Source organism: Sorex araneus, chromosome 4 (assembly GCF_027595985.1).
Source record: "Sorex araneus isolate mSorAra2 chromosome 4, mSorAra2.pri, whole genome shotgun sequence".
NCBI lineage: Eukaryota > Metazoa > Chordata > Mammalia > Eulipotyphla > Soricidae > Sorex > Sorex araneus.
Window position 1 is genome coordinate 197,427,225 of NC_073305.1, and position 27,805 is coordinate 197,455,029.

General features: G+C 50.8%; 1 protein-coding gene across 1 annotated transcript; it reads left to right on the forward strand.

The window, feature by feature from the left end:
* Positions 1–173: 173 nt before the first annotated feature.
* Positions 174–25,878, forward strand: YWHAG (tyrosine 3-monooxygenase/tryptophan 5-monooxygenase activation protein gamma). Its single transcript, XM_055135281.1, has 2 exons — positions 174–488; positions 22,841–25,878. Exons 1-2 carry the CDS (start codon positions 402–404, stop codon positions 23,495–23,497), a joined length of 744 nt encoding a protein of 247 aa, XP_054991256.1. The 5' UTR covers positions 174–401; the 3' UTR covers positions 23,498–25,878.
* The last annotated feature ends 1,927 nt before the right edge of the window (positions 25,879–27,805 follow it).

The following is a 27,805-nucleotide window of genomic DNA, read 5'->3' on the forward strand; positions in this document are numbered from 1 at the left end:
AGAGAGTGAAGAAGTGGGAGCGTGCGGGGAGCCGTAGGGAAGGACAAGGCTCCCGGCCGGCGGCGAAGGCGGCGGCGGCGGCGGCGGTGGCGGGCGGCGAGGCCGCAGCGGCGGGGCCGGGGCGGGGCGCGGCGGGCGGGGCCTGACGTCACGCGGCGGGGCGGGGCCTCGGGGGGTTGTCGGCCCGCGGCACGCACAGCCGCCGCAGCCGCCTCGCGCCTGTGTCGGGGTCGCAGCTCGCGCCGCAGCCTCCGCGCGCCCGCCGCCGCCTCAGCAGCCTCAGCGCCGCGCTCCGTGGCTCGAACCCTCGGGCTCCCCGGCTCCCGCCGCGCCGCCGACACCTCTCCGCGCCCCCCCAGGCCGCCCCGGTCTCCTCCCCCGGCCCGACCTCGCCCGCGAAGATGGTGGACCGCGAGCAACTGGTGCAGAAAGCCCGGCTGGCCGAGCAGGCGGAGCGCTACGACGACATGGCCGCGGCCATGAAGAACGTGAGTCGCCCGTCCCCTCCCCCCGCCGGGCCCCGCGTGGCCCGCGGCTGACGCGGCCCGGGCCGGGCGGGCGCGGGGCTCTGCGGGTCCCGCGGGGCCGCGCGCATCCTTTGTGCCCGCTCCCTCCTCCCCGCCGGCGTGGGGGCGGGGGGCCGCATGGATGCGGTTCCTCTTTCTCTCCCTGCGGTCTGGGCGGCGCCGCCCGTTTGCGCGGCGGGTCCGGGCCGCGGCTCGGCCCCCGCCTCTCCGACATCCTGGGGCGTCTCGGGGTGGGGGCAGAGAGGCGCAGGCTCCTCGGGGACCCGCGCTCGTGGGTGCGAAAGCGAAACCACCTCGCTCACGTTTTTCTTAACAAAAGGCTCCTCTTTCCTCCCGCACGCTCCCCCACCCTCCCCTCTTTTTTTTTTTCGGGGGGGGGGCTGGGGGACGTTTCTCTGGCTGGCGTTTCCATTGATCGCCTCCCGATATGTCATCTCCGTTTTTCTTTCCCCCCCACCTACCGTTTTTGTATGGGGAAAGGAGGGTAGGCATTGTCTTTGAAAATAAAGGTGGTGAATTTCGCCGACTGGCTCAATGTGTGACATACGCCGTTTCTTTTTTAGATACAGGCTCACATCTGTTGAAATTCCTATAAGTTGGGGGCAGAAAAATCGCCGGGATCTGATATTGCAAACAAAGCGGTGGTGGGAGGCAGTATCAAGTCATTCCAGAAGATTCTGCATTTGTCATATTGCAGAGAGCCTAGACTGGGTGGAGGCTGGGAGGAGTTATTTTAAAGGGGAAAAAGTCTTTTAAACAATAATTTGGTGGGGGAACAGTTAGATACATATGAGGCTTTTTTTTTTTTTTTTAAAGAAGCTCTCACATCCTCATGCTGATGAGAAGGGAATCCTGATCTCCAGTTGTCGCATTTTGTCTGGGATTCAGATTCCTGCCTGTATTGCATCATTTTGTCAGTAACACTTATATTTATCTAGGGGTCTGTCAACCCATTTGCAATTACAGGAGGGGAAATATTGAGCATTGCTAAATTGAAACGGGGGTGAGGGGGATGAGTTTCTTGATGATTTACGTCCCCCCCCCCCTTAATATTGAACAAGTTGCCTTATGTAACAAAGATTTTAAAATGCATCTCCAGTGGGCAGTGGACGCAGGCGTGGACCGGGCGTGTTATCAGCCTTGTGATGAAGCCACACGCGGAGTACAGATTATTTCTTGGATGACTGCACTGGTTCACCAAAGGTGATGGTGTCCCAATGCCTTTATGTATGAACAGGCTGTATTACCGAAGGTTTTTAACTCCCATCAGGAAGTGAAATTGGGAGACTGCGTGATGGTGCCCTGCCACCCCCTTGACACGGCCTCAGAGAACTCAAATGGGAGAAGTGGGTCTTGGACTAGAGACTGATAATGGAAATGCCCTTCCTTCCTGTTATTTTAAAAGTCTCCTAATTCTTCTGTATTTCTAGTTTCACAGGCGAGCGAGTGACCTCGTACCTAGAGCCATAGCTCCCAGTGATGTCACACAATGACACAGAGGCTGCAATGCACCTAAGGGCTGGTGGGGAGTATGCAGATGGCATTTGTCCAAGGTGATGCAGAGTAGCTGAGAGGCCAGGTGGAGTGGAGTGCTTTGTCTTGCACTAAATAAGAATGTCTGGACTTTTGGGCTTAGAGATCTCAACCTCTTGCTATGTCTGCTCACCTTCCTATTCAGATTTCCCCACCCATGGTCCTAAGGTACACTCATTTTTCAACATTGCCCTAACTTTAAAAAAATTAAGCAGCAGAAGAATAAAGATTGATGTTTTTAACAAGAATTTTTAATGCTAGAGCCAGGGCAACTTTATACATATATGTACACACACAGATTTGTTTATTGCAGATAACTAACTCGGGAGGTTTTTTAAATAAAAACCTTAACGTTCTTTTAGTTTTGTGGATCATTTTCGTTACTATTCGGGGACAAGAATATTACAAAGATTACAAGATCTTTGATTGGGGTTTGGAAAGGTCCCCCTTGCAGTAGTTTATGCTTTTGCCTCTGGACACTAGGGAGGAAGGAATGGTTTGTAAAATAAAGCAGACCTTTTTTCAAACTTGTTTACCATGAAAAGCAGGCTTCCTTCTGACCTCATTTTCTTCATCTTGAAATTGGGGTAATACCTACTTGAAAGGGCTGTGAGGATTAAGTAAGAAATGTAGGGCCAGAGAGATAAGTACAGCGTTGAGGGCGCTGGTTTGCCTAGCACATGGCTGACCTGGGTGCAATCCCTGGCATCCTGTATGGTCCCCTGACCCTGCAAGGAGTCATCCCAGAGTGCAGATCTAGGACTGACCGGTGAGCACATCTGGGTGTGGCCCGGAAAGGAAAAAGCAAAAAGAAATATGGTGGTGTTCAGAAATGACAACTAAAAAAAAAAAAACAGAAATGACAGCTATTTCTGAACATTGCTGCTTTCTCTGTAAATCGTCTCTGGTAGGAGAAAATTCAAGTTCCCTTGAAAGGCTTTTGAAATAAAATGTAAGGTTGGAGAGATAGTACGTGGATAAGGTGCTTGCACATGGTTAACCCAGGTTTGATCCCTGGGACCCTATAGGGTCCCCAGAGCCCTGCCAGGTGGGGCCCAAAACACAAGTCATTTTATAATGGAGAATTTGAAAAACAGAAAGAAAATACTGAATCCTACCACTTAATGATTACATTAAGCCTTTCCTGATTCGAGAGAGTACACTAATTTTGTTTGCAGTTAATAAAATTATTCTAGGAGTAGAGGTTGGGGTGGGGGTGCAGAGTGATAGTTGTGTGTGCCAGCAAAGTAGAAGAAAAGCATTTTGAAGGGAAGTTAAGTCTTTGAAAACAAATGAATGTTCTGCTTGTTAGACATCACTGTCTTACCCTTTGGATTTTAATGACCTCTTGAAGTTTTTTTTTTTTTTTTTGGCTGTAAGACATCTAAGTAGGCAATTGATAATTGCCTCTGGGAGAGAAAATTCTAGGCTACCAAGTTTGTTACTGGGTTAAGCAATTTAACTTGGAGGGGTGAAGTTTTGGTGCAAAAGGCAATTTAAGTTATGTGTTTCTCTCTTTGTTTTTCTGGGAGTGTGTGTTTTGTGTCATATCCAGCAGTCTTTAGGGCTTCCTCCTGGCTCTGCTCAGGACGGGGGGGGGGGGGGGGGGGGGCACTGGAGGACCGTCTGTGGTCTCAGGCATTGAACCTGGGCCAGCTGGATACAAACATGCGCCTTACCCTTACCCATTGTCCTATCTCTCTGACCTTAAATTTTATTTTAAAAGCCCTTCAAGGGATCTGATAGACTTTTAAATTCTCACTATCTTAAAATGCTGTTATTCCTCCGCCCTCTTGCAGGAGGCTGGATCAATAGGCACTGCCACTTAATGGGCTGATGTGATGCCCCAGAGTGGGGGTGGGCCAGCCATTCCCAGTCACGGGGTTTCAATTGTCCTCTTCTTTGGGGAGGAAAGAATAGGGTTTGTTATTTTTACGTGTTTACCCTTTGCAATGACTGTTGAGCAATTTTGTAATTGCTTGGGGGAAAAAATATCCTTTGGATTATATTGAGATAGAAGATTTTGCTAAATGTCCATCCTCATTACAGTGTAGGCTCTGGGGAGGATTTCCTCCCCTGGGATTGGGGGAAACCTTAGTAACTGAGCCAACCTCTGAATTGCTGAAGAACATGGAGGGATGGTTTTGGTTTTGTTGAGGTCCAGTTCCGCACTCAGCACATTGGGGGTGGGGGAGGGAGAGTTAGGAATTGAACCCAGGGCTTCACACATGGAAGGCAAGTGCTATACCACTGAGTCACATCCTTGTCCCCCGGACAATTGTAAAGGTGATTAAGGTGGTTGGATTCGAAAACCTGCTTTCTGACCCAGGAACATGTCGGTAACGAAGGGTCCGCAACGACTCCCGGCTTTGTTCCAGTCAGGTAATCGGGGTTCCTCTCCTAACATCTGAACCAGATCAGACACTGCAAAGGACTAGGTTTCATTCTCGCTTCCAGTCAATTTAAAAGCCATATGGTACACTCTCAAATAAGAGTTTTCCGGAAATCAGAGCAAACTGCTCTTCAGAGACTGGACATTTTGCCCATGTTCTGACTGATTAGTTTTCTGCCTCAAGGCCTGTTTGGTTATAGACAGGATAATCCCCCCGTTGTGTGGCGGTTGTTGACTGTCTGAACACCATCATTATTACGTCCGGGGAATGGGGAGCCCTTCCTCTCAAGAAGATGCTAGGGATGGGGCCCACGCGATAGCATACAGGGAGGGTATCTGCCTTGTACGAAGCTGACGCAGGCTTGATCCCTCGCACCCTGTGCGGTCCCTCAAGCCCACCAGGAGTGATCCCTGAATGCAGAGCCAGGAGTAACTCCTGAGTACAGCTGAGAGCCCCTGCCCTCTCCCCGCCCGCCTCCCCCCAAAAAAAAATACAACAAGATGCTGCATGCCTTGTCTCAGTTGCCTAGTAGGGCGAACACGCTTCTCATTTGTATCACCAGCCCTAGACTTTTTATCTGCTAGGGCATCGGATTATTTCTATATTCCTGCCACAAATGTGGGGTTATCGCCGAAAGCAACAGAGAGCGTATATACATATTAAGTGGGCAAAGGGGAAATCGAGTTATCAGCCTCTGTCTTTCCTAAGCTCTGTTTCTAGGTACGTACTATAATAGACCTTAGTTTCAGGGGACCATGTTTGTTGTCTTTGTCAGTTATAAATGTACCAATTTGAGCCTTTCTCTTAATCATTTTCCTCTTACATACTCCAACTTCCATGTTGCGATCAGCCAGCTTTTGGATAACCACTGAGCCATATGTTACTCCAACCACAGTCGAGTCATACCATTTTGATTTTACTACTTGATAGATTTGAGCGGTAGAAAAATGCTTTTTAGAAGTGACCAACCAAAATTCCTAAAAGAGTTTAATTTATAAGATGAGTGGTTAAATTATTGTCTTGGTTCCTGTGATTCTTGTTGAAATGGTAAAAATTGTAAGTCTTTCAACTGTGCGTGAGTCTTTCCTTTTTAAGGAACTGACAGTGAAGCAAAGTATCAGCCCTTCACTGCTCTGAAGTGCCACAGGGTCTGACTCCCAGCCTGGTCCATAGCGATCCTGCTAATGTGCCAGAGAACACAGGTTTGGTTGTGACTAGGTAACTAGAAGAGAATGTTCTTTTATAGATAGATTATTTATTTGTTTATTTATTTATTTATTGCTTTTTGGGTCACACCCAGCACTGCACAGGGGATACTCCAGGCTATGCATTTGAATTACTCCTGATGGTGCTAGGAGGCTGGGAATACAACCTGGGTCGGCTGCATGCAAGGCAAACGCCCTACCCACTGTGCTGTCACTCCAGCCCTTTCATAGATTTTTGAACAGGACATTTAAAAGCTTGTTTCCCAAGTAAACTCTGATGTGTTTCTCTTTATATTTATATATATATATATATATATATATATATATATATATATATATTTGCTTTTTGGGGGGGTTACATCCAGCGATGCACAGGTGTCACTCCTGGCTCTGCACTCAGGAATTACCCCTTGCAGTGCTCAGGGGACCATATGGGATGCTGGGAACTGAACCCGGGTCGACTGCGTGCAAGACAAATGCCCTACCTGCTGCTGTGCTATCGCTCTAACCCCATGTTTCTCTTAATTTTTAAAAAAATTATTTATTTTTAAATTTTTGTTTCACTTAATTTTTAAAGTGGCCTAAAGCCAGACTCTGAGTAGAGAGCCAGTAATTCTGATGCTAGAGCAGGGATGTCAGAGCTGGGGGCCAAGAGTAACAGCAGTGGGCAGCAAGAAGCGACACGGCGCCCAGAAGTGTGGAGTGGTCGGAGAAGAGCAGTGGGTGAGTGTGGGTCGGGCTTTACTTTATTTGCTATTATGGGTTGCATGTCACCCCCTTTGGGTCTGCTCAGGAAAGGTAGAGAACATGCATGGGATGGGATAAGGACACAGAAAGGAACCGGGACAATGACTCGGGGCCTGGAGTGTGTGTGTGGGAGCCCCAGGATTGCACAGGCCCCCAACACCATTGGGTGCGCCTCCCTGCAGAGATACAGTTTGGAAGAAAGGAAGGGACAGGTCGCTGTCCACCTAACCTCCATTGAGTTGACACCAATGTAAAAAATACCACCAAGATGCTTTTTGCAGCCAGGAAAGCTATTTGGGAATGAGTGGTTAGAGAAGAAATAGTCGCGAATATTTTGTATTAAGAGATAAAATGCTTTTTCTTTCTTTTTTGGGGGGATTTTGTGTGTGTGTGTGGGGGGGGTGGTTGGCGGATTCACCTGGCCGTGCTTATTAATATGCCACGTGCAAGGCAGACCCTGTTCCCAGTGTACTGTCACTCCAATAGGCCCTGGAATGATTTTCTTTTTTATTTTATTTTTTTGCTTTTGCTTTTTTTTAGGTTGCACCCAGCGATGCTCAGGGCTTACTCCTGGCTCTGCACTCAGGAATTAATCCTGGCAGTGCTCGGGGGGACTATTTGAGATGCTGGGAATCGAACTAGGGTTGGCCATGTGCAATGCAAACGCCCTAATCGCTGTATTATCGCTCCAGCCCCCGGAATGATTTTCTGAGGCAGACTATGTTTTAGAAAATTCGATAACTGCCTTGCCTTTTGGATGCTAGGAAATTGGGGGTGTCCGTGTATATGACCATATTGTTGTCCATGCAGGGTCTTTCTCTACAGAGTTTAGCCTTGCTTTGCATCTTGTCCTTTTGTTATTGCTCAAGGATAGATACTTCCTTTTTTGGTCCCACCATCAGTGCTCAGGACTAACTTCTTGCTCTGTGCTCAGGGATCATTCCTGGCAGGGCTCGGGAACCATATGGGATGCCAAGGATCCAACCCAGGTTGACCACATGCAAGGCAAGCGCCCTACCTTCTGTGCTATTGCTCCTTCCCCCTGTGAATGTCTTTATGGCTAAAGCTGTAATTATAAGTGCATTTTAAATATTAAGACCTAAGGGAGGAATGGCTAAAAAAACCTAAGAAATTATATTTGGGGTCGGGAGGACTTATCTCAGGGATCAAAACCAGTGCTTCACACTTGCAAAGCAATCTACTGCTGAACTACAGGCCCACCCAAGAGTCATTTTTGTTTCTTTTGGAGCTACCCCTGGCATTGCTTAAGGGCCATGAGGTTCCAGGGGCCAAATCCAGACTGTTCAAATAGAGCATGTGCTTGAGACCCTTGGGTGTCTAACTCTCAAGTGTAATTCTCAAGGGTCTTTGAACCTTCACTAGTACCAGGTATTTGGGCTGTGCATTGCATGTGGCCAGTCTGGGTTTGATCCCCAACAACCACTTCTGATCCCACAAGCACCACTAACTAGGAGTGATTCCTGAGTGTAGAGCCAGGGGTAACTGCACTGCTGAGTGTGACCCCAACCCCCCTCCAAAAAATACTATTAAATGTTTCCTCCAAAGGTTTTCAAAATACCATTGTTGGGGGCCAGAGATAATACGGGGTTAAGAAGCTTGCCTTGCATGAGGCTGACCCCGCTTCAATCCAGATACCTCATGTGGCCCCTGAGCACTGCCAGATAAGGGGCCCCACTAAACCCCCCCCAAAAAAAAAAAGTATAATTGCTTCAGTATGTATAATCACATGGTTTAAAATCCCCTTTCTAATTCAAGAAGGAAAATACAGTGAAGCTAAAATGAGGGAAAGCATTATTTCTAGTTGGTTTGCAGCAAAACACCCTAACTGCTCTTTTGGTGGTAAAAATAATGCCTTTAAAAAATGAATAATGGGGACCAATAGCGATAGTGCACACAGCCAACCCAGGCTAAATCCCTGGTGTCCCGTATGATTCCCCGAGCACCACCAGGAGTCATTCCTGAGTGCAAAGCTAAGGAGTAACCCCTGAGCATCACCAAGTGTGACCCAAAAGGCAAAACCAAAAAAAAAAACACTCAACCAGAAAAAGAATGATGGAAAGTTTTGAATACGTGCGACACTTGCCTGGTTGCCAGAGTATTGCCTACTTTCCTACCCTCTCGCCTCTGTGGACTTGCCATCTAGTAAGATGAGTTTATCAGCCTCAAATTACCCCTTATCGCGCTCAGATGCTCAAATCATCAGCAAGATCGCTTTAATTTAAATTTGGCAACCTCAGAATGCAGTTTCTTAAAGCGTTTAATCCAGATGGCAGATAATTGGATTTTTCTCCCTTGGTCTGTACAGGGTGCGGCTTCTCATCAGCTGTTCCCCAGGTCACGTGGGTAGAGGAGAGATGCTCTGCTGGGGCACTGGCCTTGCACGTGGCAGACCTGGGTTTGACCCCAGCACCCCATATGATTCCCAGACTCTGCTAGGAGTGATCCCTGAGCACCTCTAGGTGTGTGCTGCTTGCGCCCCTCCCTCAAGTTCTGCTGAAGATTTCGAGTTCTGGCCTTAGAGATGGGCCAGTGATTCTCAATTCTGTCATCAATGAGTTGGCCTAAGAGCTGAAAATCCTAGTTGATACGTTGAGGATGTGAGTAAATAAGATCTGGGGCCAGAGCAGAGCGATAGGACAGTGGGGAGGGCACTTTGCTATGCCTGCAATCCACCCTCGTTTGATTCCTGGCATTCCATGTCATCTGGCCAGGAGGGATTCCTGAGTGCTGAGCCAAGAGTAAATCCTGAGTGCTGCTAGGTTCGGTCCAAACCCCTACCCACCTCGAGAAAAAAAAAAGAATGGGGCTGGAGCGATAGTACGGCAGGTAGGGTATTTGCCTTGCATGCCACTGACCCAGGTTCGGTTCCCAGCATCCCATATGGTACCCTGTGCACCGCCAGGAGTAATCCCTGTGCATCGCCAGATGTGGCCCAAAACAACAACTACAACAAAAAAGATTTAGAACTAGATCCATTTATTGTGTTAGGGAGGGAAAACAGTTAATTTCCACTAAAGAAATGGATTGAATTTTATATAGACAAATTGCATAAACATACTGATATTTCTTATTTACAACTATTGTATATAGATTCTCAACTGAATCATAACTAGTTTTATTTTGAATTTCTCTTCTTAATCTTACTGTGACTTTATTTATTATAGATTGGTGTGGTGAGCCCGGTATTGCTCAGGAGAGCATGTAGTCCCAGGGATGGAACAGGAGCCCTGTCGAGCCATCGCCTGGCCTAGACATATATAGTTCTTCAAAGTAAATGCTGGTGTAAGACTAATTCTCGGGGTTGAGATACTGTACAGTGGGTAAAGCACATGCCTTGCGTACAGCTAAATTCAGGTTTGGTTGCCTCGCACCTCATCTGCGGTCCTGAACACAGCCAGGAGTCAGCCCTGAGTACCACTGGAGTGTGGCCCCGAAACAAAACTCAGAAGTCTGAGGATTGGGGTGACAGCTCAAAAAATTGAAGCCCAAGCTTTGCATGTGGAGGCTCAGGTTTAATCCCTGCACCTCCTGGTGTTCCTTACGGACTGTAGGGCACCTCCCTGCTCTGCTGTGCTGCCCCCAGCCATAGCACAGCAGGGAGGGCATTTGCCTTGCGTGCGCTGACCTGGGTTAGATTCCCAGCACCCCATATGGTCCCTCAAGCACCACCAGGAGTGGTCCTCGAATGCAGAGGCAGGAGTAAACCCTGAGCATCACCAGATTTAGCCCAGTCCCAGCCCCCCACCATATAAAATGTGTATATGATGCTGGGGATCTTTTGTCTCACTAATCTATTTTTGTTACCTTCAGTAGATGTTTTGTTGTTTGCAAAAAGCATCAGAAATCTCTCAATTCAGTATTTTTCCATTTAGTTGTCTTTGAGTGATTCAACCTGTAAGCTAGGTTTAAATAGAGAACAAATGTCCTTTAGGATAATTTGAAGATATATTATGAATTACAAGTATCTGCTTTCTTTTCTTTTCTTTCACCACACCCAGGGGTGCCTCCCATCCCAGGCCCTGTAATATGTCATTTAGACACACTATGTTTTTGGTCCCGGGCGGAGCTTTGCGTGCAGGAGCCCCCGGAAGGCCCAGTTCCTCCCTGCACTGACTGCATGGCTCCCCGCTCAGCTGGGTGTGGCAACAAAACATTTGGTCCCATGACTGTGGTTTGTCTGAAATTATTATTTAACAGAGGAGAGCTTGAGAATTTTTTTATTTTAAATTTTTTTTCTGTTTTGCCTTGGGCCACTTCTGTCTGTTCTGAATGACCAGGCTGTGCAGGGGATCCGACCAGGGATTCTGTCCTGCAGAGCTCTTGCCCTTTGAGCTGCTTTTCTAGCCCCACTGGCGTCTCTTCAGGTCTTGCCAGGAGGGGATGCGTAGCACACAAGAACCATGGGGAAAGTACCTCTGTAGCACTGTCATCCCATTGTTCATCGATTTGCTCGAGTGGGCACCAGTAACGTCTCCATTGTGAGACTTGTTACTGGCTTTGGCATATTGAATACGTACAGGTAGCTTGCTAGGTTCTGCCGTGTGGGCAGGATACTCTCAGTAGCTTGCTGGGCTCTCTGAGAGGGAAGGAAGAATCGAACCCGGGTCAGCTGCGTGCAAGGCAAAGGCCCTACCTGCTGTGCTATCACTCCAGTCCAATAGTACCCCAGTGAGGTACTGAGGGAAAGTACCTCAGTTGGGAAGAAATGGGAAGAAGCTCTCATTTGTGCGGTAACAATTCTGGGGCCACGAGGCTGGAGAGATAGTAGTTGGTAAGGCACTTGCACACCCCCCGCCCTGGGGTTTGATCCTTGGCACCCCATATTGTAGGCTGAGCACTGCCAGGAATGAGGCGTGAGCACCTGTGAGAGTGGCACAAAAGCCAAATGGGCTGGAGAGATAACTGTATCTGGTCATGCTAGGCCTGGGTCCTAGCTGGCTCCTTTAAAATTGTTACCGGGCTGGAGAGAGAGCACAGTGGAGAAGGAGCTTGCCTTCTCTGCAGCAAACCCAGGTTCAGTCCCCAGTACCCCATTATGGTCCCCCGAGCACCACCAGAAGTGATTCCTGAGTTCAGAGCCAGGAGTTACTCCTGAGCCAGGTGTGGTCCTGAAAGACAAAAATAAAAATATCTATCTTGATTGGGTTCGGAGAGAGTACAGGGAGTGGGGTATTTTTGTCTGGCACATGGCCGACCCAGGTTTTGTCCCCAGCCCCATGTGTGGTCCCCTGAGCACTGCCAGGTTGTAAGTCCCCCTTCAATTATTTTTTTGATCTTTGTGACTGGAGATAGTACAGCAGGTCAGGCCTTGCCTGTGCAAGTTCTGTCCCTGGCACCTCACATATGGAGTATCCACCAGCCCCACCCAGTGGCCCCCCAAAACAAAAAATTAAAAATTATATATACATATATATATATATAGAGAGAGAGAGAGAGAGTCTCTTTGGGCTGGAGTGATAGCACAGCGGGTAGGGCGTTTGCCTTGCACGAAACCGACCTGGGTTCGATTCCTCCCCCCTCTAGAAGAGCCTGGCAAGCTACCAGTGGCATATACGATATGCTAAGAACAAGAACAAGTCTCACAATGGAGACATTACTGGTGCCCGCTCGAGCAAATTGATGAGCAACGGGATGACAGTGATAACAGTGATTGTCTCTTTATTTTATTTTTGCTTTTGAGCCATACCTGGTGGTGCTCAGGGCTCATTCCTGGTTCTGCTCAGGGATTACCCTGGTGGACTTAGGAAACCACATGGGGTGCCAGGGCTGAAGCCCAGGTCAGCTGCAGGTAAGGCAGGCGCCCTGCCCCTGTACTGTATTACTGTAGTCCCCCAAATTTGCATTTTTTTTTCTTTTTGGGTTACACCTGGCAATGCACAGGGGTTACTCCTGGCTCATGCACTCAGGAATCACTCCTAGTAGTGCTCAGGGAACCATATGAGATACTAGGAATCGAACCCGGGTCGGCGGCATGCAAGGCAAATGCCCTACCCGCTGTGCTATCACTCCAGCCCCCAAATTTGCATTTTTTGTGCATCTCACAAACTGAAGTGTAGGAAGCTTCCCCCCCTTCCCACATTTTTTGGGGGGCCACAACCCCAAAAGTTTGGTGGTTCTTTGAGTTTAATCCTGTCTCTGCCCAGGGCTTACTCCTGGTGGTGCTGGGGTATGGACTGGTGTCAGCCATATGCAAGGCGTTAGCCTTGTAGGAAGCCTGTTTGAGTGGAGAGCAAAGGAAGGAAAGGGGTGCGGATTTGATGATCTTTTTCTTCCTTTTTTTTTAATTTGTAGGCTTTGAGGGAGGTGGATGAGGTGAATGATACATTTTGGACTCACATTGGGAAAGCAGAGTTGAATTATGGGGGACAGTTGAGCGTTTGTGGGAGCATGTTGAAGTCACAGTATGCTCTCCTAGGGCTGCTGATGACAGGAGTGTAGTGTTACAGGACTCATGGAGCAGTGCTCAGTTAGGGGCCCACTGGTGACCTGGCTCCCATCTGAGGATCCAGGAACATGATCCCCCTATCAGCTGACATGCTAGTAGACTTGTCTTCTGTTCGTGAGCATTGAAATGGGCAGAACGATCAACCTGTGAACCCCTGGGGAAATAAGCAGGAAGCAAAGACCTAGGAGTATGGACAACCCAGTATGGAAAGTTCTGTGGAAGGGAAGTGTTGAAAGGGGCCTTGATTCCCTTGTGAGTTAAGATGCTTAGTGATTGCTGTGAAGGCGGAAGTCAGTGGGTGGTTTCAGGAGGTTTTCCGAGTGGTAGGTGCAGAGCGAAAGGACAGCAGGTAGGTTTTGAACCCTGGACCCTAGTGGGATAAGCAGGAGACTGAAGAAGGGATAGTAGCAGCAAGAAGGGCCCGTGGGGATGCAGTGCAGGGTGAGCCTTGTCTGTGTGCTGGGAGCACTTTGAGCTTCACACCCCTGAGTCATGGAACAGCAGCCTGGGTACCACCCTGCTCCCTCGCTCCCAGCACCATGGTTTGGTGTAAGATGTGAGAAGTCTGGGGGCATGGGTGGCTTGCTTGGTTTTCTCGATCTGTTTGAGAGCACAGCCTCGCAAGAACTCTGTCAGAGGATCCTTGCTGCTGCGGGCGTGCATCTTGGAAGGCGCACCAGGGCCAGGGGTCCATGCCTGATATCATGCCAGCACCGAGCCTGCGCCCAGGTTCATCTGCTAATCACAGGCCGGAGCCGGAGCACACTGGGTAGGAGCTGGCCTTGCTTGCAGCCTGGGTTTGATCCCCAGCATCCCGTAGGGTCTTGCTAGTGAACTTGTCTTCTGGAGTGGCCCCTGAGCAGTGAGCCAGGAGTGAGCCCTGAGCACTACGGGGTGTGGCTCCAGACCAAACAGAATCAACTGCTCATTACTCTGGTGTAGGTTGCTCTTACCCAATAGCATTTGGAGGAGAACGACATAGACTTGAACTGATTTTCTCACTAGGAATTACTCCTTTGATCTCTAGAAGTAAATTAGTTCAAAATTTAACACTGAAGGGCCACAGTGATAGTATAGTGGGCAGAGCATTTATCTTGCCTGTGGCCGAATCGGGTTCAATCCCTAGCACCCCTTTATGTTCTGAGTCCTGCCAGGAGTGATCCCTGAGCCCAGAGCCAAGAGTAAGGCCGCGACACAACCCCAAAACAACAACAAAAATCAACACTGCAAAATAACAATGATAAGACAACTATAGTACTTGTTAGCTTCTGTTCCAAGCTACCAGACCAAATATTTGTATTTATTTTGGGACCATACCCAGCAGTGGTGACCCAGGGACTGCAGTGCAGGGCATTGAACCCCGGCCTCCTGCATGTGGGAGGAGGCTGAGCGTGAGCATGTGCTCACCCCCTGGCACTGTCTCCAGCCCTCAAGCAGATGCTTATTACGATTCTGTAGACTGCCCAAGTGTCTGGTCTAGGCCAGCCAGTCCGCAGGCCAGAGGAACGCCAGTGCACTTGTCCACATGCGGAGCAAAGCGTCCACGGTCCCCCCCTTCTGGGTGCATGCAGCCGCGGTCTCATCACGAGCACTGCAAGCCTCTGCTCGTCTCATCCCAGGGCACATTCGTGTACCAAGGTGGAGGCGCATCGCGTGTCTTGGCGGGAGCTGCAGTCAGACCAACAGGTTGGAGGGATGATTCAGGCCCGGTTGTGCAGATGCCAGGCTGGCTGCACTATGTGCAGGTTCAGGTTAGCTCGCCCCTAAGGACTCGGGAAGTGAAGATCTGCAGTGAACAGTACAAGATGAGTATCTCTTCAAAGTTTTGTTCCATGCAACATCAAGCGAAGCTCAGGGATGACAGGCACGGGGTTCTCAGTGGTGCTCGGGACCAGGTGGTGCCAGGGACTGAGCCGGGCCTTGATTGAGTCCCTGCCTGTTAAGGGCTCCGCAGGCCCAGTGGCCAGCAGAGACTCCCACACAGGCTGGTGAAGGGCAGGAGGCAGTGCAGGGGCAGGCTCTGCGTGCTCTCCAGGGAAGCGTCCTGTGGCTCCGGAGGTGCTGTCTGGTCGGGGCACCCGAAGGGCAGTGTGAGGGAGCGGGCGCTGGCTGGGGTCAGATGGGCTGTGGCTTGTGTCTGGGCCCTGCTTGCTGGGCTGTGTCAGGGAACAGCCTGGGCTGGTGCTGGGCTGGTGCGCTGCGCCTGTCCTGCTTCCTGCACGCTGAGCTTGGGTCGGTTCCTGTGCGTGAGCTCACCTTCCCTTCAGCAGGAGTCAAGTGCCTCCTGGGGGAAATGCTCTACAGGGAACACCGGCTCTTCTTCCCGTGTGGTACTGGATCCAGAGGCTCTCGCGTGCAGGCAAGCCTTCCACAGCTGCTCATTCTTTCTCCCTGCCCACCCCCACCCCCCCATCCAGGAGCAAGGACATACATTTTTTGTGGGAAGGGGTGTTGGGTCACATTCTGCAATGCTCAGGGACTATTCCTGGCTCTCCTGAGGGAGTGACCCCTAGTTATGCCTGGGACCTGGTGCCAGTTGGGGATTGAATTGAGGTTGGTCATCTGCAAGGGAACGCCTTAACCTATCAATATACTCTTTCTGGCCAAGGAACACAAATTATTTAAAATTGTTTTTTGAGAGGAGGGTTGGGGCCTCACCCAACAGTGCTCAGGGTCTGCTCCTGGCTCTGTGCTCAAGGACCTCTCCTGGCAGTGAGAAGGGACCATATGTGGTACCAGGGGTCAAACCCTGGTAGGCTGCATACAAGGGAAGCACCATAACCCCTTGTACTATCTCTCTGGTCCAACTTAGCCATTTTAACCATTTTTAACTTTACTTAATTATAATTGTAGGGTAAATATAAAAACAAACTATTTTAGAGAATATTGAGAAATCCTAGCGACATTGTACTACAGTTTTATTTGAAGTCAGATGAAATTTAAATACAAGAATTTGGTGTTTTGTAAGTTTTGTGTCAGCAGGCAATGAATTATGAGGTATTTGGAATTCTGAACTCATCAAATAAGCTAATACTTAATTACTGGTGTGAGCTGAATATTTTCAGTAGAGCACTTTAAAAAGAATGGCCTAGGGGCTGGAGCATTGGTATAGCTGGTACCCTTGTCTTCCATGGGGATGACACGGGGTCAGTCCCTGAGCACAGACCCTGGAGTAAGTCCTGAGCACTGCTGAGTGTAAGGAAGGAAGGGAGGATGGGCATAGCAGTTTCACTTTGACATCTTCAAGATGTCATCCATTTTCAGTGCACAACTCAGTGCTGTTTAGTAAGCCTAGGATTGTGTGGCCCTGACAGTTATTCGTTCAGAATATTTTCCTTATTCCAAGAAGAAACTATGAAGCGTTGCAATCATCCCCTGAAAAAAAAAAAAAAGCACAAAACTGCTGTAGCTCAACGTAGCTAGAGGTAGCTCGGTGGGTTGGCCCCATACTGTGCGTGTGAGGAGGCCAGGGGACTGAGCCTGGGTTGTCTGCTTGCAAGGCAAATGCCCTACCCACTGTACTGTTGTTTCTACCCCTTGGGAGATACTTTTAAAAATTTCTCTGCTTGGGGTCAGCAATAATACAGTGGGTAGGGCGCTTGCCTTGCATGCGGCTGCCTGGGGTTCGATTGTCAGCATCCTGTGTGATCCCCTGAGCACCACCAGGTGTAGCCCCCCAACAATTTCAGAGGCTGAAAAGATAGCACAGCTGGTAGGGTTTGTGCCGGGCACTTACTCATGCTACCTGGGTCCAAGCCCAGGCACGCCATGTGGTCCCCTAGCACTGCCGGTGTGGGCCCTGCCTCCGAAAATAAAGTGTCACTGTGAGGAAAGACCATGATAATTTGGAAACCATAGGCTTTGTGTTTGTAGAGAATAAACAGAGGAAAACGCCAGAATTAATCATTAGAGAAGCTGGGCTGAAACCTGTAGTGTATGTTCTATAAACCAGACTTGGTATTCATGAAACTTTTTTTTTTGCTCTTTTTGGGTCACACCTGATGATGCACAGGGGTTACTCCTGGCTTTGCACTTAGGAATTACTCCTGACGGTGCTCAGGGAACCATACGGGATGCTGGGAATCGAACCCGGGTCTGCTTCATGCAAGGCAAATGCCCTACCCGCTGTGCTATCGCTCCCGCCCCTCATGAAACATTTTTACAGAACTAAAAGATTGTTTCAAACTTCGTTTTCAGAATTGGCTTCCAGCTTGAAATGTCTCCAGGATGAATAGGGTGAACTCTGGGGAAGATTTGTGGAATTAAGTATTAGTGCAAACACGGGCCAGGTGAGACACTCCCCCCCCCAACCTTTGCGTGGGGGAGCGATTCGGAAAGGGCACAGGACGTGGAGACTGTCTGTCCCCAAGCACTGGTGCCATTTGCCCTTCAATTTGTTGCTCCTGGACTGTCATCATTGTTTTGGCCTTTTTATGTCCTTCTAGCCATTCTAGCCATAGTATTTCAAAGGTAGGAAAAGCAAAAATGCCATGGAGGGCCTGGGAGATGGATGACACTTAGCTCATGGTCCCCTTGGGTACCACCCGGTAGCCCAGCCTCCTCCCCCCCACACACACAAACACTAAAGTGCCGTCAGTGGGCCTCCATTGATAGATCATTATCACCTCAAAGTCCAGAATTTTGGGGTCATTCTTGTGTTGCACAGCCCATAGACTCTGATACGGTATAGAGACCTGTGCCGCGAGTTTTACCACTCACTGCCCCCCAAATCCTGGTGTTTTTTTTTTTTCTGCCTTTTTTTCCCCCTTTTGGGTCACACCCAGCAGTGCGCAGGGGTTATTCCTGGCTTTTGCACTCAGGAATTACTCCTAGCGGTGCTTGGGGGACCATATGGGATGCTGGGAATTGAACCCGGGTCAGCTGCATCCAAGGCAAATGCCCTACCCGCTGTGCTATCACTCCAGCCCCTCTGCCTGTTTTTTTTTTTTTTCTGCCTCTCATCCCTCTGTTCTTGTTCTATTTTCCTATGTGAACTTAATTCTTTTTTTTGTAGAGATTTCCAGCTATATTAATTCATCGTGCCCCCCCCTTTTTTTGTTTTTGGGCCACACCCACTAGAGGCCCCTCAGCTCAAGGCTCAGGATCGCTCCTAGCCGTGCTGGGGAACCACGTGGTCCCTGGCAGCTTTTACCCTACTTGAGAAAGCAAAAACTTTTTTTGCGGGGGTAGGGGGTTGGTGTTTTGTTGGTTTGTTTTTGGGCCACATCCAGCAGTGCTCAGGGCTTACTCCTGGCTCTGCACTCAGGAATTATTCCTGGCAGGCTCAGGGACCATATGGAAGGCCCGGGATAGAACCTGGATCAGCCTCGTGCAAGGCAAACGCCTACCTGCTGTACTGTTGCTCTGGCCCCAAGAAAAAGTGAAAACATTTGAAACTGTATTCATTACAGTTGAAAACTCTCAGTCAGTGGGGAAGTTGTTAGTGATGCGGCTGGTTAACACTTCCTACATTGGCTGGTCATTTCACTTTTTTCTGGACACTTTGAGAACAATTTCATTTCCCTGTTAAAAATTATTGGGGGTGGGGGGGCGTTGGGACCTCTGTTATAAAAATGACAGACTCTTATGCATGACATTTTGATCCTAAGGTTGGTATTTTTTCCCCCTGAAGTTAATGTTCTTAAAAAAAAAAAATACTGGGACCAAGCGATAGTCCGTCCAGTGGGGAGGGCGTTTGCCTTGCACGCAGCTGAGCCGGGTTAGATTCCTGACATCCCATATGGTCCCCCAAGCACCGCCAGGGGTAATTCCTGAGTGCAGAACCAGGAGTAGCCCCTGAGCATTGCCCAGTATGATCCAAAAAACAACAGAAAAATGAAAATAAAATTTAAAAAAAACCCTGGGGTTGGGGGAGTGCATGCAGGGACAAGATTCAGCGGTGCTCAGGGCTCCTTCTGGCTCTGCACACGGGGCTCGCTTGTGGCGGGCTTAGGGCCTCATCTGTGTGCTGGGGATTGAACCTGGCTCAGCCACATGCAAGGTAGGCGCTCTCCCCGCAGTGCCCTGGCTCCAGCCCCAGGTTACTGTTTTTCATTTGTTTGCTGTAGGTGTTTGGGTCGCACTGGGACAGTGCTCACACCTTCCCCTGTCCTCGCCGGCCCTTGCCAACAGGCGTGCTTGCTTTTTTTTTGTTCTGTTTTATTTTAATTCTGCTGTGAGAAGTTCAGACAAAATGGAACCTGGACTGGACCTTACAGTTACATGCTCTTCCCTCTACCTTAGTTTTCCCCTGGCAGTGAACCTCTGGGGCTGTTCCAAATGTGGTTGAGTTACTGTATCTAAAGGTGATCTTGGCGTTTCCTAATCTCTATGTTCCAGTTTGTCTGAGGCAACTGGGCACACTTTACATAAGCCCACGTTTGTGCTGGGCTGCACTTGACGCGGGAGGGGCCCTAACGGTCTAGTGTAGGCCTGAGGTCACTCGAGCTTTAAATAGCTGCTGGCACTAGAAATCAGGACAGACTGATTTAGGGGAAAGGCCAGAACTACTCTCGGTAACCTGCGGTGCTCCGGCTTCTCCGTGCTTTGGAGACCGGTGTCCGCATCTGCAGTGGGTGAGTCGAGCCCCTGCCCGTGGCCATGCCTTCCCAGCCCCAGGTGGGGCGTGGGAGGACCGGACAGATTGGATCCATACGATTCCACGTGACTCACAGTAGAGTTGTTGCTCCAAAAGCCACTCGGACCCACTTTCTCTCCTCCTGTCCCTGCGGAAGCCTGACAGGGCCATCTGTGTCGATTAGTGCCTAAGGCCTGCAGTGTGGACACCCATCTGGGGGCGTTTCTCAGGCACCGTGAGCGGAAGTGACATGGGCTGCCCAAGGCTTTGCGTCTGAGCACACAGAGGACACACTTGTTCCAGGAAGAGACGGCTGAGCGCGCTGGGGAAGAAATGCACAGACCGCCTCAGGAGGGGGGGCACGCTACACGAAGGGAAATGATCACCCGAGGGTCTCTCTCGGGCCACTTGATGGTGTCAAGCGCTTCCTCGTCTGATCCACCGCTCCCTCAGACTAGCTGCCCCAGAGTCACTAGTAAATGGGGGTCCCCCCTCACTTGAGCCAGCAGCAGAAGTCAGCAGGGCAGCAGTGGGCCGGACACTGCAAAACGGTGTCTCCAAGGCCTGGAACATGGAGAAGGGGGCCCTTCTGCCCTCGGTTTCCCTGACTTATCAAGTTCACCAGTGAACTTGAACAGAAGAGTGAGGTCAGCCAAGAAACACTCTTCTAGGAAGTGTTGAAGTGGATTATGTGAGGGTTGGTAAACAAGGATCAATTCAATCAAAAAAGCAGATTGCACCGCCCTCGGTGACTGCATTCTGACGAGCCTCTGGCCCTGTTTCCTCGACTCCACTCTTGCACCAGGCTCGCTGGCTCCCCAGGTGGGAGCGATGTGCACTGAGTGTAGGTGATTTACAGGAGGACAAAAGGCTTCTGGCTTCACCAGCTCCTCCCCTTTAGCTGCATCTTACATATTGGGGGGAGGGCATCCGTGCTGGGGGCTACTCAGGGTTCCCTGAGGACTCAGCCTAGGTCGATGTGGTCCAGCCCTTGGGGACACCTTTCTGACTGACCTGATCAGTTGTCAGTAATGCAGTTAGATTCGGGGGTGGGTCACACAGGAACAGGGAATGCTGGGAAAGGTGGGGGAGAGTTTGCCGTGGGGTTCTCCAGAGCCATCGTGTCCACATTCTCCCTGAGGAACACTGGAAAGGGTTCTGGGCACGCTCAAAGTCTGAGGGGTTTTGCGATTGATGTGGGGAGTCTGGAGCCGGGTTACTGAGAGGATGAGGTAAGGGCCATATCTAGTTTTGTGTGACTGGGAGTTCCTGGGAGCAAGGAGTGAGCCGCTGGGTAACTGAAGAATGTGTCCCTCAACAGGAACACGGAGCAAGTGGTACATGGGTCCAGTCCCCTGCTTGGAAGAGTGTCAGCCCAGTAGAGTGTTTCTGGCTTCGGTGACTTTTTTTTTTTTTTGTCTTTTGAGTCACACCCGGAGATGCACAGGGGTTACTCCTGGCTCGTGCACTCAGGAATTACTCCTAATGGTGCTCAGGGAGACCATATGGGATGTTGGGAATCGAACCTGGGTCAGCCGCGTGCAAGACAAACGCCCTATCTGCAGGACTGTCACTTTAGCTCCTTAGTTGAGTTTAGTAGTCGTAAAAATACAGACTGATGGATGTTGCTTTGGTTTCTCTGAGGTGATGAAAGTAGAGACCTGTGGATACTGGACCCCAATCATTTTATCACTGGCATCCCGTTGCTCACAGATTTGCTCGAGCGGGCACCAGTAACATCTCCATTGTGAGATTTGTTACTGTTTTTGGCATATCGGATACACCACGGGTAGCTTGCCAGGCTCCGAGAGGGGCGAGGAATTGAACCCGGGTCAGCGGCGTGCAGGGCAAACGCCCTACCCGCTGTGCTATCACTCCAACCCAATCATTTTATTTATTTATTTTTTGGGGGGGGGGGAAGTAACAGATTTTATTTAGAGGCTTTTTGAGGGAAGGAGGAAGGGATAAGTGGGAGAGAGAATAGTAAGAGTAACCCACTCAAGAGAGAACGCGGGCTTCTCCAAGGGTGGAGAAAGTTCCTACACATACCCTAGCACTGGACACGAAAGCATGAAAGTCCACATCTCAGGGGAGATGCGAGCGACACATGTGCTTGGGCGGCGCATGGGCTCGGGCAGCATATGCACCCACAATCATTTTATAGTTTTAGAATTTCAGAAGCGTGCAGCCACTTTTGCGGTCATGTGACCTTTCATGATATTCATAATAAGCAATAGAAAATAAATTATCTAGCATCTGTCCTTGGCAGGCAGGCTTGGATGGTGGTGGGAAAATTCAAAATAATGGTGGTGGAAAGGTGTAATGGTGGTGGAATTGGTGCTGAAATATTGAATGTAATCAGTGCGAACAACCTTATGAAAATAAAATTTAAACAAAAAAACAACACCCTGTGGATAGGGCCAGACTGAAAGAATCAATTCCTACTGGCCACTTTCATGCAGTAACACTTCACCTCTTGATACTTTTGTATTTGCTGACTTAACCAGTGACACCTCCCCCAGCTCCGGTCAGATTCGGTCCCCTGAGCCCAGTTTGTCCTTCCTTGCCATTGAGTCGGGAAGTCTTGGGCTCCTGGAAGCTCACTCGACCCCTAACTGGATTCAGGAATGGAACTGAACTCTGATTTTGTTTGTGTGGATTTAGGGCTACATCCAGGTGGTACTTGGGGGACCCTCTGGGGTGCCAGGGACTGAACCTGGTCAGGGCCCTACGGGCTGTCAGTTACTCTGGTCCCAGAGCTGCTGTTTAGCAGCCAGAGCAAGGCCAGGAAGAAGCTGTCTTTGTGCTCTTTGAAAATCCTAATGGTCAACTTCTGGGGTGTGAGACATCCAGGGTGGCATGTGGCATGCAGAGGGGCGGGAGGGCCTGGGCCACACCCAGTGATGTCAGGGATCAAAGCAGGTGGCTGTGTGGAGCTCAGGTAACTCCCGATGCTGGCTCCGTGCCCAGGGTTCGCAGTTTGACCTGGGAGAGAGCTGCTGACTTTCCATGACCGAGATAGGAACAGGGTTATGGTGTGAGAACTGAATCGGGTCATTTCCTCACGGAAGAGCTATGGGTGGGTGCGTCTCGCTCATGACTGAGGTGGTGTTTCCCATAGCCTCCCCCTTCCCGTGGCGCCAACCGTGTAGCTTCTGTCAGTCGAGCGTTTTTTTTTTGTTGTGGGAGGTTAGACCACACACCAGTGATGCTCAGGGCTGACAGGGATCGAACTGGGCAGCTGCGTGTCAGGCAGGCGCCCCGCGTGCTGCAGTCTCTCAAGCCCGCCTCTTTCACTTGCCGAGACGGGCTTGGGTCTTAGAACACCTAGTCCCCAGTCGCTCAAGGGTGGCGCCTGCCTTAACAGCGCTCTCTCTCCTTGCCTCCCGCAGGTGACAGAGCTGAATGAGCCCCTGTCGAACGAAGAGAGAAACCTGCTCTCCGTGGCCTACAAGAACGTGGTGGGGGCGCGCCGCTCCTCCTGGCGGGTCATCAGCAGCATCGAGCAGAAGACGTCGGCCGACGGCAACGAGAAGAAGATCGAGATGGTGCGCGCCTACCGCGAGAAGATCGAGAAGGAGCTGGAGGCCGTGTGTCAGGACGTGCTGGGCCTGCTGGATAACTACCTGATCAAGAACTGCAGCGAGACCCAGTACGAGAGCAAAGTGTTCTACCTGAAGATGAAAGGGGACTATTACCGCTACCTGGCCGAGGTGGCCACCGGAGAGAAGAGGGCGACCGTCGTGGAGTCCTCCGAGAAGGCCTACAGCGAGGCGCACGAGATCAGCAAGGAGCACATGCAGCCCACCCACCCCATCCGCCTGGGCCTGGCGCTGAACTACTCCGTTTTCTACTACGAGATCCAGAACGCCCCCGAGCAAGCCTGCCACTTAGCCAAGACGGCCTTCGACGACGCCATCGCCGAGCTCGACACGCTGAACGAGGACTCCTACAAGGACTCCACTCTGATCATGCAGCTGCTCCGCGACAACCTGACGCTCTGGACAAGCGACCAGCAGGACGACGACGGCGGCGAGGGCAACAACTAAGGGCCCCGCGGACTGGCGGCGCACGTTGATGCTACCACTGCAGTCTTTCTTTTCTTTCCCATGCGTGGGGGGCCGGGCGGGGGAGGGGGAGGGAGGGCTGACCTTCCCGGGGGGACCCACGACCTGTCCTGTCTTTGATCGCCTCTTTGACATTTTTGCCAAAATGCCACTAGTGGAGAGTCAGGCTGGCTGTGCTGGTGTCGGGTTAGCAGCCGCCCGCTGGCACACGGACTGTTCTGTAGACGAGTGCGAGTCGAGCTGTCTGTCTTTAATTTAACTTATTGCTAGCGAGTAGGGTTGGAAGGCGGAAGGCGCATCGGAAGCGGAATGGCCCTCGTTCAGTAAGTTCTGTGGTTCCAGTAAGGATTGTTCTGTGCATATGCTCTTGTCTTAAGTTGTGGGTATTTTTTCTATCTCATCTGTTTGAGCTGTGCATTTCCCCTCTCCCCAGGCCCCCCCGCCCCCCCGGGTGTTCTCGCACCGGACATGGAGTAGGTTAAGATTCCCAGCCGGTTAGACTTGGCCCCGAAGGCCTAGTGCTCCTTAGGGTTGAGGCCTCGCCAGTTCCTTCACATCTCTGATTAGGTGACAGTATTAACACTAAATTGCAGTTTACAGTATTTCTACATGACAGCCATATGTAACATCAAGCCATGGGCGGTGTCTTGCTTTCTCTCTGCTAGTTGTTTTGGCTTTTCCATCCTGTGCTCCGGCTCCTTGGCCAGAAGGCGTGCCTGGGGCGAGTCCCAGCGCCTCCGTGCGGCTCCCACGGTGCTTGGCAGGTGGCTGTGGGGCGTCTGTCCTTTTGTCCATCACCAAAACTGCTCATCACTTGGCTAAAAACGTTAAACGACACAAACATGGAGAAAATTCAGGTCTGTATGTCCTTCCTCGTGTTGATGCTTCTCAGAGCGCGCCCTGACTCCGCGGGTCTGTGGGATTCAGGTGCTAGACTCCTGCCGGGGTACGGGCCGAGGCACGGTCCGGACCGGCTGGGGCCTTGGGCGTGAGGCAGCCTGAAACCCTTCTCGGAGAAGCGAGACTGAGTCTGGTTTGACCCTAACTCTCCAGGTCCTCCTTCCCTTTAAACAGAAGCTCTGAGGCTGGCGGTTGGCTTCTCTCCTGTGCTCCCAGCGCACGTTCTGGCAGCGAGGAAACGGCGTTGCTGCTGGCACCGTCCGTCCGTTTCCAGCGTGCCCACGGCCTCTTCCCGGCCTCCGGTTTCTGAGGGGGCAGGAGGCGAGGCCTGTTGCTTGCTGTGGGATCAGCATTTTCTTGGAGATCGAGAGTGCCAGCTGCCGCCCCCTGGGAGGTGGACTCTGTCTGTCGCTTTAGGCAAGGGGGCAGGAACAAGGGGGAGCAACCGACCGACCGTTACTCTGGCTGAAACCGAGTAGTGCGAACAGGTCTGGCAGGGTCCGATGGGGGGAGGAGGGGTGCTCGGGGGCAGGGAGCCCCCCTACAGGTCTGCGTGGTTCAGGGGTCCCGGAGCCGGGGTGTGGGTGGTATGGCAGAGCTTCCCTTCCTTTATCTTCATGTCCGGTGAGCGGCATCCGTCCATTCTTGTGGCATTTGAAAATGATTTACTGGAATTACAAAACCTATTTTTTTCCCTTCCCTTCAAATTTCAGCTTTGGCTCTGGCTGCTTTTTAGAACAAACGTAAGATAAAGTCATACCCGAGGGCTAAAACCGATGAGGGAAGGAGGGAGATGTGACGTTTAAGCAGCTTGAATGGTTTCGTTTCTTTTCTTTAATTTTAAAGAAATGCACTTGCCTCTGATAGTCTCCAGTGAAGCGATTACTCCTCCATTACTCTATGATACAATATTGTGCATGCTAGTGTTGTATTTCTATACAGTAGCTTGAAATTTATTAACTTATACTGTAGGTGTTATGTATTCCAATGACAAAAAAAAATTTAAGTCTTCAAATTTTTTAAAAGTTTTTTTAATTTAATTTTTCCTTTCGGGGGTAAAGTTTGCTCTACCAAATAGTGATTGTAACAAATTGATCTGTTTTGGATGTTGCTATAGTGACATGCAGTTATATATTTTGTTTTTAAAGGGGTGGGGGGGAGCAAAAGAAACACCAGTGTTAGCTTAATCTTAATGTCTGGTGTTTGTCATGGTGAATTATAACTATCACAGTGTAGGAGAACAATGGCTATGTTCTCTGAATGAGCCTTTGTGCTTTTTTGTCATGTTATGCAGTGAACTATTTTTAAGGTCTAATCAGTGATTATTTTTTCAACTCCGTGTTTCTCTAAGGAATTATTTCACACACGGACCATTCTTAGCAGTTTTCCTCAGTGATGGAATATCATGAATGTGAGTCATTATGTAGCTGTCGTACATTGAGCAAATAAACTTACAGATCTGATGTCAGTGCTCTTCATTTCTAGGGAACTGCGTTAAGCCACCCCAGCCCTGGCTTCTGAAGGTCGGCTGGACAATGGGGTTCTTGTTCCACCCCCCCCTACTCGAGAACGGAGGTCAGACTGGAGGGAGCAGGTTATGCAGAGCAGAAATGTCCATACCTGGCACGCGAGCCCGGGGTGACGGGTGCAAAATCATGCCCCGTGGGGCTGCTATAGTTTGCACCCCCACAAAAAGGAGCATGCTGAGCTGGAGCCGAGGCAAACTGAGTCGGTTCATGGAGCGTGTCTGTGGAGGCGTGCCTCCCTCTCCCCGGCCTCCCGCACCTGCCCACTGTGGCTCCCTTCGACAGTGCTCCCAGGGAGACCATGCCAGTGTTTCAGCCCTGAGGTGGCCTGCAGCCGGGCTCAAGCCACCCGCTGTTGCTGGTGACGCCCGTGTCCAGACGCACCCCATGAATCACATCCCTGGGAGTCAGGGTTGTGCCCTGAGCAGCTGGGAAAGAGGGCTTGGCCCCGGGAAGAAGTGTCCGGGTGGAGAGTTTCCTCTGCCCTGGCAGGGGGCGTTTCACTGAGCCCCGTGCTGATGGGTTTGCCTCCATCCCTTCCCTTCCCTCACGACCCGCCCTCCAGCACCCTGCAGGTGGGTGTGGGAATAGAAGGGACCCACGTGCCCAGCAGCCCATAATGCAGGATGCCTGGTGTGGCTCAGCCACTGCCCACAGGAGACGGGAAAGCAGACGGTTCGGGGTGGGGGTTTCTGAGGGCAGACACCATATGGCGGTCATCCCACTCAGGGACAAACAGGAGCAGGATGGAGGACTGGCCTGGTGGGTCCTTGGGGCTCCCAGCAACACATGGACACAGCCACACGGCCACGCTCAGACCCCGCCCGCCTGGGAGCGTCCAGAGGATTTCACACACATCTTAGGTTTCTCTGGAGATTAAGCTGTCTCGGCTGGGGCTGGCGAGTACAGGGGTTAAGGTTCTTGTCTTACCCATGACTGACCCAGGTTTGATTCCCCAGCACCACGTGGTCATTTGAGCACTGCCAGCTGTGGCCCAAACACCCCACCACTACTACTAAACCACTTCTATCCCGTTTAAAGAGTTCATTAATGTGGGGCCGGAGCGATAGCACAGCGGGTAGGGCGTTTGCCTTGCACGCGGCCGACCCGGGTTCGATCCCCGGCATCCCATATGGTCCCCCAAGCACCGCCAGGAGTAATTCCTGAGTGCAAAGCCAGGAGTAACCCCTGAGCATCGCTGGGTGTGACCCAAAAAGCAAAAAAAAAAAAAAAGTTCATTAATGCAACTGTTCCCAGACTTTTCCATGGACTGTCTTAAAGCTTTTGTTTCTGTGGATTGTATCCAAAACTAGACATTCAAAACACCCCGGGAAAGGACGAATCCTTACTGCGAGGTAAGGCAGAGATACTGAGTTGGTGAAAAGAGCATTTTACAATCCTGGGCACTTGAGGACTCCGCTGGACCCAGGCAAACCACTGTGGTATCGGGGCTTTTAGTTGGCACATCTGGGGAAAGGGGACACCCCCTAAAGTGAGGGTGTAATTCAAGACCCCAAGGATGGCAAGATCAGAGGGGAGGGGCCTCATCCTTGCCGTTTACCAGCTGTCAAACCTCCACGGGACCAATAATGTCCAGGCAGTGTGTGGTGACAGAGGAATGAGAAAGAAGCCATTGGCTGTGACCTGAGGCCTTCCCAAGGAGCTGGTCCCCACGCCTGCACAGAGGGCGGCTTCCTCCACGCTATTTATGTGCCATGACCACATGTGTTGGCCTCTGTGCCCGTCAGCTGAGACCGCATGTGGACTCCCTGACCCATCCAAGTCCCCGAGATTGGCAGCTCCCTCCTGGGGCAGAGTTTCAGGCAAGCCCGAGAGACCGCCTCCCAAAGATGCCGTAGTAACA

Bases quoted from the DNA above. Each gene is read 5' to 3' on its own strand.
- YWHAG (XM_055135281.1), top strand. From the start codon at position 402: ATGGTGGACCGCGAGCAACTGGTGCAGAAAGCCCGGCTGGCCGAGCAG. The intron at 489-22,840 runs GTGAGTCGCCCG...TGCCTCCCGCAG, and splicing joins TGGCCGCGGCCATGAAGAAC to GTGACAGAGCTGAATGAGCC.